Source organism: Ranitomeya imitator, chromosome 1 (genome assembly GCF_032444005.1).
Source record: "Ranitomeya imitator isolate aRanImi1 chromosome 1, aRanImi1.pri, whole genome shotgun sequence".
In the NCBI taxonomy this organism is placed as follows: domain Eukaryota; kingdom Metazoa; phylum Chordata; class Amphibia; order Anura; family Dendrobatidae; genus Ranitomeya; species Ranitomeya imitator.
Window position 1 is genome coordinate 32,081,685 of NC_091282.1, and position 10,271 is coordinate 32,091,955.

At 43.4% G+C, this 10,271-nt stretch overlaps 1 protein-coding gene across 1 annotated transcript; it reads right to left on the reverse strand.

Moving 5' to 3' along the window:
* Positions 1–8,471: 8,471 nt before the first annotated feature.
* Positions 8,472–9,902, reverse strand: LOC138666214 (uncharacterized). The gene has a single exon (XM_069754729.1). The coding sequence runs from the start codon at positions 9,900–9,902 to the stop codon at positions 8,472–8,474; it is 1,431 nt and encodes a 476-aa protein (XP_069610830.1).
* Between the last annotated feature and the right edge of the window lie 369 nt (positions 9,903–10,271).

The window sequence follows — 10,271 nt, forward strand, 5'->3', positions numbered from 1 at the left end:
ACTCAGGAAATTAAGCCTCTTCTCATGACTGTAAGCCCTATGCCCCTTAACCCCAAGGTACCAATATATCCTAGACTGACGAGAAGTTCTATGGGCATCTTATGGTAGTGTTTAAAGATCTGGGGTTTTCACTGTATAATAAAGCCCATTCACACCTTTTTGTGGCAGCTTTGATGTCCCAGCCTTAAACCTGAATTGAAAGAGGCAATAATGTCAGTCAGATCCGATATTGAGATTTCCATTCCGGACGATGCATTGAAAAAAAAAAAAAGTAGTACAAAGTTTCCAGAAGAACTTAACCCATTCTGTATCAGCAGAGAAATTAGACGTTAAATCAGCAGCTGCAGTGATCTCTACTCGCTCTCTAGCCCCCACCGCAGCTCCAAGGTTTAGGAACCGCAGCTTCAAGGACACAGCTCCCTTCGTTATCAGTGACCCAGGCTCCAGCTCCAGCCCCCCTCCCTTACACAAATCCAGTCTCATACTCCAATATCCATTTTAACCCTATGTCTGGAAATCTCCCTCCCAAGCCTCGCCATGTTAATTCTCAGATCAAGAGCTTGTTTTAAATAGAGTAGATGGCAGACCCAATAAATATACTCTCACAAAACCCATCCCTGTGGGACCTTTCCCTGAAGTTACTGCTCAGTTCGTAATCTCTCCCTCATGTCCGGTAAATTTACTGGGGGCAGATTTATTATCACAGTTCCGCTCCAGAGTATAATTCCAAGATGATGGTCTGACGGTATTTACGTTATATAACCCCTATGCAGATGAATATAATGAGATCTGTATCTTACACGTCCTTTCCACGGTTATGATGGCCCTGATAAGCCCAGATTCACCCCCAATAATGCCTGTAGAACCAGTAAAAGTGTTACACCCAGATTGCCAGTTTCTGTTTGCATTCACTTATCAGGGACGACAATTGATGTGGACAGTTATGCCACAAAGGCCGAAAACAGTCCCAATCAGTTTGCAAAAAAAAAAAAAAATATGGGCGATTGTCTTTAACACTGACAGTTAGAATATCCTTATGTCATGCTGCTTCAGTATGTGGGTAATCTTTTGTTGTGTGCACAGACAGAGCAGGAAGCCATTGTTGCCACTGTTAGCCTTCTCAAGTATCTGGCAGATCTGAACTGTCGGGTTTCGGCCTCGAAACTTCGGTTCTGCCTTGGTCAAGTGATATTTTTGGGTCACTGTCTCCTTCAGGGTGCCAGACACCTCACAGAAGAAAGAAAAATAGCAGTCAGCTACAAAAGATGAGACTGAACTCCTGCGTTTCCTTGGACTATGTATTTATTGTTGTAAGTGGATACCGGACGCATCCCGCATAATGCTACCTCTCTACAAAGCCCTGAAAGATGGTTCAAGATATGATGAGTTTGGCAGATTCCACACCGGATACGCTGTTACTACAGAAGATACTGTATTGCAAGGAGCTGCACTCCCTCCCTCACTGTCAGCACAAGAAGTAGAACTTCAGGATCTGCCTACTGCATGTGTTCTGGCCAAAGACAGGCGGGCTAATATATACACGGACTCACAGTATGCATTTGGTATTGCTCATGATTTCGGAGCTCTATGGGCCAATCTAGGGTTTGTTACTGCCGCCGGGACTCCAGTGAAGAATGCTGAAGCTGTTAAAACCCTCATGGACTCAATCAAATTACCTACCCAGGTGGCCATTATCAAAGTTAAGGAGCATGGTCCTAGGAGCAGTCCACAGACTGTTGGTAACGCCTCTGCAGATATGCAAGCAAAAGCCGCTGCTCTCCTACCCGTTGAACAGACCATACCAACTATGGTAACCACACGCTCTCAGCGTAAACAGTTACAAGAAACACTGACTCTACAGGAACCTGATGATCCACGACAGACTGAAGTTTTCTGCCAGACCCCGCGAGACCGCTTAATGACGATGCAGAGAATGTCTCCAAAGGAAGAAGTGAAACAGTGGAAGCTGATGGAGCATGTATGGACAATGGTCTCTGGAAAAAGGACCAACTTGTGTGTTTCCCTAAGCGGATGTACTCTGCTATTGCCACGTGGGCACAAGGGCCCACACACCGAGGGAAAAACAGGCCCTAGCCCTGGTACAAAAATTCTACTGGACTCCAGGTGTTTCTACAGTCCTGACAGCACTCAACCGTGCATGTAATATCTGTCAGACCTACAACTTCAACGTGTACCCTCGAATCATCTTGCTAAGCCCGACTATCCTTTCCAAAAGCTCCAGGTGGACCACCTCACGTTGCCTAAGTCTGGAAGGTATGAATATAGTCTGGTGGTTGTCGACATGTTCTCCAGTTGGCCAGAAGTATTCCCCGTTACCAACGTGACTGCAAAGACCACAGCAAAGAAACTGGTGATGGAAGTTATATGCAGATATGGTGTTCCAGAAGTCGTTGAAAGTGACCAAGGCCCGGCCTTTTCTTGTCATGTGTATTGTATCAGGAGGTTCTGACAATGCTTGCATCCACTGTAGCTCTCCATACTCCTTACTATCCACAATCTAGTAGGAAAATTAAGAGGCTGACTGGCACACTGAAGGGACAATTGACCAAAATGATGCAGGAGACTACGGCTCCATGGCCAGGGCTCTTATATATTCATACTACCCCTATTGCAAAACATGGCCTGTCCCCATATGAGATATTGTTTGGTGCTAGGTTCTCAGTTGCAAATTTTCAGTCTCAGTAGTTATCAAAAGAAACTGACCGTGCTGTTCAATATGTTATTCAGCTTAGTAAAAATGTTGCTAACACCCATGTTTTAGTTTCTTCTTCCCTTCCAGATTCAGCAGAAACCGACACTTGTCACAATTTGAAGCCTGGTGGTTTTATGGTCGTGAAAAGCCAGTCAGAAAGCACGGACTAGAACCCTTGTACAACGGTCCCTACCAAGTCTTCCTCATCACTCCTATGTCAGTAAAACTTGAAGGAAAGAACACCTGGATCCACGCTTCACACTGTAAAAGAGACCGGACCAGCGCTTAGTCGCAGCAGTGATTAAAGAAAAATGTTGTTGTTGTTTTTGGTCCTGGGGCTGGGGGTCATCCTCGCCCCTACCTTTTCGGCCCCTATTGTAAATAAGAATTCCGGTGCCACTATTCTCTGGGTAAACCTAACGGCCCCGGTAAATATCTGGCGATTTGATTTCTGCGATGTAGTCAAGTGCCCCGAGACTCAACGAGTGGTAGAGGGAATCATCCAGTATTATATATGTGTTAGAAGTCTTCTCCATAGAAACACAAACAGCCCCAAGGAAAAATTTATGGTTAGAATGGGTAAGATACAATGTAAGAGTCCAGAGTATCTCTGTAGGATGTATTGCTTGTGCTGCAGCGAATACACATCTATACACACATGCATTGTCTTTTCCTGATGACAATACCACTGCCTGTGTTATGAATCTGTTGAAGGGCCTAAAGTCCACTGATTGCTCAGATTATGTCCCACTAATTCATGAAGAACCCAAACTAAAGGTCCTAGGAGGGATAACCGTATTAGCTGATAATTATACCTGCTATAATTCCCACGACACTACAGGTACATCAGTAGGGGTCTTCGAGACAGGTTTCTGCAAAGAGAACAGTTCCCTAGATACTGATTTGCTAGTTAATCATACACAGTATATGTACGACATTTATTGGTTATGTGGAGATGGTAAGCTCCGTCCTAGGTTGCCTAATACCTGGACAGGTCAATGTACCCTTGTTAAACTAGCTGTGCAGTTCAAGATTTTACCTTGGGATCCAGAGACACCTGATGAATATACCAGAAAGAGGAGAAGTCTCGATCAGCTCCACATGAGTTATGAAGAAGATCCATTAGTATATGTTGATGCTATTGGAGTGCGAAGGGGAGTGCCTGACCAATTTAAAGTCCAGAACCAGATCTATGCTGGCTTTGCTTCCATAATCCCACAGGTGCAGATTAACAAAAATGTTGATTGGATCAATTATATATATTACAGTGAACAAAGGTTTGTCAATTTTACCTGTGATGCTTTCCAGGGTATAGTTGAGGAATAGAGCCCTAACAGTAGAATGACCCTCCAAAACCGACTAGCCCTTGAAATGATCTTAGCTGAGAAAGGAGGAGTCTGTGGGATGGTGGGAGAGGAATGTTGTACCTATATCCCTCAGAACTCTGGGGTAAATGGAAAGACCATGATAGCCCTTAGAAAGATAAATGGGTTAGCAGCAGAATTAAAAACTAATGCTGGAGTAGACACATCATTCTTTTCCGGTTGGTTGGGTGGGCTCAAAGGATTTCTTCAACAAGCTTGTCTGGTACTGATTGCTCTTCTTGTAGTTGGATCGATAATCCTCTGTTGTGTTATTCCCCTGTATAAAAAGGTTATCACTGAGGCAACTCCGACTGGCACCTTCCTCAACCAAGAAGTAGACCCACCAGAGTATGATGGCACTGATCCAGGGGAGATCCCTAAGTATGTCCCCCTTAAGAAATTAGACAAAACCCCTTATTCTCAGATGTTGCTAAGAGATTTAGTTTAGGGACAGTGGGAGAACTCCATGTGAAGCTAGTGAAGGGTTCAGCTGCCTGGAGGCCTCTCGCAAGGGGAGAGCTTCTGAGGTGTCTGGATGAAGAAATCCACCTCCCCTTTCCCCATCACATGGACAGTCTCGAAGGATCTTTCTTTTTAGGAAAAAACTTAGTGTTTAGGGGGGATTGTCAAGGTGAAAATATATATCTTTATACACTTTTGTACTTTTATATTTTCTTATGCTGTGAAACAATAATTTTTTTCCCTTTGCTTGCTAATGCAAATGTAACTGTATTTAACATGGCTGCCAGTATTCACTTTTGCCCTACTTCTGCTTCTGCTAAAGAAGCAAGTTTCATATTCCAGAAGCTAAGTATCATTTCTGTTGAAGTCGAAACTTAAAGTGACGTGGAGAAAGGAGGATCCATCAGATGACGTCAGGACCAACCAGAAAGACTGAATACTAGACATATTGCTTAACCCCGCCTAACCCCGCCCTCTGCACACCTTCCCCCAATAGACCATATAATGCTGTGTATAGGAAATAAAGAGTTCAGTTGCTGTGACGTTGCTACACCTTGTAGACACACGAGCATGCACTGAGTTTGAACCAGCCTTTGTCTGACTCATTCTTATCCGGTACCAATGCTCACATAATCTAATTTGGAATGACTGGTGAAGGAAGGATATTGTCGTGACGACCTCGACAATTGTTGGGGGAGTTGATGTCAGAGATGCCCCCATTACTAGCCTCATAGGAATATTGTATGAAAACACACCCAGAATAAAGTCCTTTAATTGAAAGAATAACAGACTCCTTTAATGAATCTAAAGTAAACCATACTCACGTCATCACCCAGTCCACTGAAGCCAATGTCTCCTGTAACAGAATGAACTAACAATATTCCTCACCTGTCCGCCAATAAGATAATTTGTCCCGCGATGCGTCTAGCTTTGCTGCAGCTAGATGGCAGACTGCATTGTTGCATGATGCGACTATACAGCGTTCCATCCAAATAAATTAGAACAACCAGGAACATAGACTGCCAGAAGAATACCAAGCAGGAGGTAGATTATAAAGTGCCTTTATTAGGTAGAAGTGGCAGTATGTAAAATACAATAAAATTAAGTGCGTATGAGGACAAAAAATCACATATAAATATACAAAAAGCCATATGATAACAGCAGACCCAATTATTTACAAATATATTCTTCAATTGTGCAATCCAAAATATTGAACAAATTCAAGGTGCAAGGCAAGGAATACAACGTGCGTTTCGGAAAACTTCCTTCATTAGGGACGAAGGGACCCCGGACGAAGGAAGCTTTCCGAAACGCACATCGGGGTGCGTGATTACTAGACGTTTCGACCCTTAAAGGTATATACTCGTATACTTTTATACTTCCAGCACGCAGCACTTTATTTGTTGTTGGATTATTTGGATGTTGTGACCATATAACGGCCTGTTTTATTCCTTGCCTTACACCTTGCACTTTTTTGGCACATTTTTTGTGATTTTTATCCTATATATAAAACCACATTGATTGAATTATTTATTTATTATTTTTTGTACAGTATATCATGATTTTTTTTTACCACCATGAATGTGTTCAATATTTTGAATTGAACAATTGAGGAATATTTTTGTAAATAATTGGGTCTGCCGTTATCATCTGGCTTTTTGTATCTTTATATGTGATTTTTCGTCCTGATACAATAAAATTGTGTGCGTATTTTACTTACTGCCACTGCTACCTAATAAAGGCACTTTAGAATCTACCTCCTGATTGGTATTCTTCTGGCAGTCTATGTTCCTGATTGTTTTGGTTGTTCTCCTAATTTAGTGGCATCCACTTTGTCTCACAGAGCACCATGACGATTGATGTTATGCATATGCACATTTTTTAAAATATTTTAATTGAATAATGTCTTTGGTGTGTCTGTGTTTTAACAGCGTTCCATCCAGCAGAGACACTGAGCTGTGCATGATTGCTCAGCTCAGTGCCTCGTGGTGAACTCCTTTTACCATACTGACGTCACCACGAGCGAGAGAAAGTTCACGCTCACGGTGCTATCAGAAAGGTCCTATGAGTTCACAGCCAATTAACTCAGTTTAACTTACTTATGTCAGCACGAGCGCTGTGGGAAAAGTTATAATAGCACTCACGTTGATATGAGTGCGTTGAACTGAGTTCATTGGATGTGAACTCACAGGACTTTTCTGACGTCCCCACGGTGACAGTGAGATGAAAGGAGTTCACCACGGGACAATGAGCATGCACAGCTCAGTGTCTCTGCAATATGACAGGCTGTATAGTCGCATCATGCAACAATGCAGCCTGCCATCTAGATGTAGCAGAGCTAGAAATGTCGCGAGACAAATGGATTATCTTAGCAGGCAGGTGAAGAATATGGTTGGTTACTATTTTAATTCTTACAGGGGACATTGGCTTCCTTGGATTGGGCGATGATATGAGTATGGTTTAATTTAGATTAATTAAATGAGTGTGTCATTCTTTCAATTAAAAGACTATATTCAGGGTGTGTTATTTTTAAAAGGAACCTGTCACCCCCAAAATGGAATGTGAGCTAAGCCCACCAGCATCAGGGGCTTATCTACAGCATTCTGGAATGCTGTAGATAAGACCCCAATGTATCCTAAAAGATGAGAAAAATAGGTTAGAGTATTCTCACCCAGGGGCGGTCCCGTTACGATGGGCGTCGCGGTCCGGTCCGGGACCTCCCATCTTCTTACGATGACGTCCACTTCTTGTCTTCACGCTGCGGCTTTGGCGCAGGCGTACTTTGTCTGCCCTGTTGAGGGCAGAACAAAGTACTGCAGTGCGCAGGCGCCGTTAATGGTCAGAGAGGCCCGACAGCTGCGCACTGCAGTGCTTTGCTCTGCCCTCAACAGGGCAGACAATGTATGCCTGCGCCAGAGCCGCAGTGTGAAGACAAGAAGAGGACATCATCTGATGGAGATAGGAGGCGTCAATCAGACCGCGACTCCCATCGGACCGGACCGGGACCGGGAACGCCCCTGGGTGAGAATAATCTAACCTCTTTTTCTCACCTTTTAGGATACATCGGGGGCTTATCTACAGCATTACAGAATGCTGTAGATAAGCCCCTGATGCTGGTGGGCTTATCTCACCTTCCATTTTTGGGGTGAAAGGTTCCCTTTAAACAATATGACTATGGGGCTATTAATGGGGGCGTCTTATAGACACCTCCATTACTAACCTCTGAGCTTGATGTCACTGAGAATACAAAGGTGACATCAACCCCACCCCCAGCTATCACCCCATTTTCCACCGCACCAGGGCAAGTGGGAAGAGTAAGGCTAAGTAAGCTTTTACAATCGGATCACATTCGCATGTAAATCAGATGCTAGGTGTTAATCGGATTGTACTCACATGACACTCGTCAGATCTTTCTGGACCGAAATCGGACCGTTTATTTTCACTGTAATGGGTATGAGCCCAGTAGTATACGCTGCCAAACAACTTTTATACATTTCCTGTGATTTATACAATCTGCACCCATAATCAACAATCAATCGCTTTTGTATCCACAACTTTTGCACTATAAAAGTATCTAGAAGATCATCACATGACACATTTATTCATCGCATATACAACTTAGTATCAAGAACAACACAAATGTACAAAATAAATACTAACTATGCAAAGCTGTGTAGTCGTATCTGCTTCTGGAAATCTGGGTGATGACCAATAAGCCAATCCCTAGTGGAGCGGCCACTGAAGTTTTTCTCAGATAGGAAACCTACCCAATTGATACACGTCTTCCACAACAGGGTAGACCGCGCCTTCAGGACACTGGGGGATGAGCCCAATTGGTTGTTGTATCAAAGGCCATATTGGTTGTCACCAAGCTTCTCAAGGAGCAGACAGACCTGGAGGGAATTTTCTTCTTATGATCACTGCTTATTCTTCTACCCACATCGACACTTTTTCATGCCGAAGATAAATATGTAGGGCACGATTGTGGTGTAAGACGCGGCTATTAGACTTGCAGTATCAATCACTTGCTCGGACTCCTTGGCCTCTTCTGTGATTCTTAGAGTCAGATGTGTCACCCAGAATATTAAAAACACTCCTGCCACTGCCATGATGCTTAGGGCGGCTTTGACCTGTTTCGTGGCAACGAGGTGTCTTGTTGGAGACTTTCCTGCCATCCGACCATTTGTATCTAAGGACTTAAGAAGTTCGGGGAGCTTGTCCTCACTTTTTCCCATTATGCAGAGGTCCTGAGAACAGATAGAGTTAGTAGAAAAGTCTTTACCTGGCGTACATGATTTGCCATCTCTGCAAATGATATCTGTTTCTGGGGCAAGCACTAAGTGAGTAACACAGAGATCGGTGGTCTGGGTACTTTCCGTAAAGGCACATGGATTGTAAATCAGACTTGCGGGTGGCTGTTTATGTTCCTCGTCGCCTATTGTGTCTTTTTCCAATAATTGTAAGACTTGCTTGATAAGGTATTCCTTGTCTATGTTCTTGATATTATCTTTAAGAGGACCTTCCATGGATGTCCAGATTGTTTGTGCCGATAAAAACTCAAGCCCATGAGAAATCGAAGACACAAGCTCATTTCCTACTTGTCCTCCAGGAAGTTGACACTTGGGCATTCCATGTTCTTCACGACTGAGCACTGATGAGGCCATTGCTGTTTTAGTCTTTGGACATTTCAGGGCGGAAACACGCTTCCTATTGCGTATCAAAAATATGATGACTCGCATATTGATGAAAAGTATTCCAAGTATGGGAAGAGCGTTGGCCAGAACCAGATACAGGACTTCATAAATATGTTTTTGGGATCTGGAAGGAAAGGTGTTTTGACATCCCCAAATATTTAGTTGGGATTTCTGCTGATCTCGCTCCTCATCCTCAGTGTTCATCATAAACACACTAGAAAAAAACAACAAGGGAATGCTAAAAGTAACGGATACCACCCAGCTGAGAAAGACAAATATCCGCAAGAGTCGTAGCTCCGCTGATCGGACGGCAGGGCAGTTTATGGGTCGGCTTCCAACTAACTTCTGAAACCAGAATATGCTCATGGCAAGAGTGGTGAGGATGCTGTTGGTGATGGAAAGGCTGGCGGTGAACCAAAATATCTTGCAGTATAAGTCTCCCAGGAACCAAGTTCCATACATCTCCACCAAGAGGCCGGGAATGTCCACCATGCAGTTTGTGAGAAGGTCTGACAATGCGAGGTTGATGAGAAGGATCTTGTATGGTTCCATCTTGCGATTCACTCTGGGGATTGCGAAGAAAAATAACAACGAATTTCCCAAGATGCCGAATATGCAAAGCAATATTCTGAAGCAAATCTCTGTAAGCTTAGACCCATCCATGTTCATCGCGATGATATTTGATATGTAGAAATCCTTCAAGAGTAGTATCTGACTACATCCCTAGCATTCGAAACCTTTACCGACCTTCTCTAATTAGAAGGCGCCGTCCAATTTGTTGCTAGTTGCTACGTATAAATCTAATCCATCTGTATATCCGATTGATAATCCATCCAGGGGATACTATGTAGGTGATTAGGATAGTTCTTTGCCTCCTGTACACATATCAGCTGGGACATCAGAGAAGTGTCCAAGTGCTAATGAGGCTGTTAATGAGGAAACCTGGCAAATAAGTTTCCAAAATGTGCCCTCAAATTAAAGGTGTTTTCCCGGTTTTATAAAACTAAAGTCTAATTACCGTATAGGTGAAAAGTTACA

What these genes read in the sequence shown, in the direction of transcription:
- LOC138666214 (XM_069754729.1), bottom strand. Translation starts at nt 9,902, where the DNA reads ATGAACATGGATGGGTCTAAGCTTACAGAGATTTGCTTCAGAATATTG.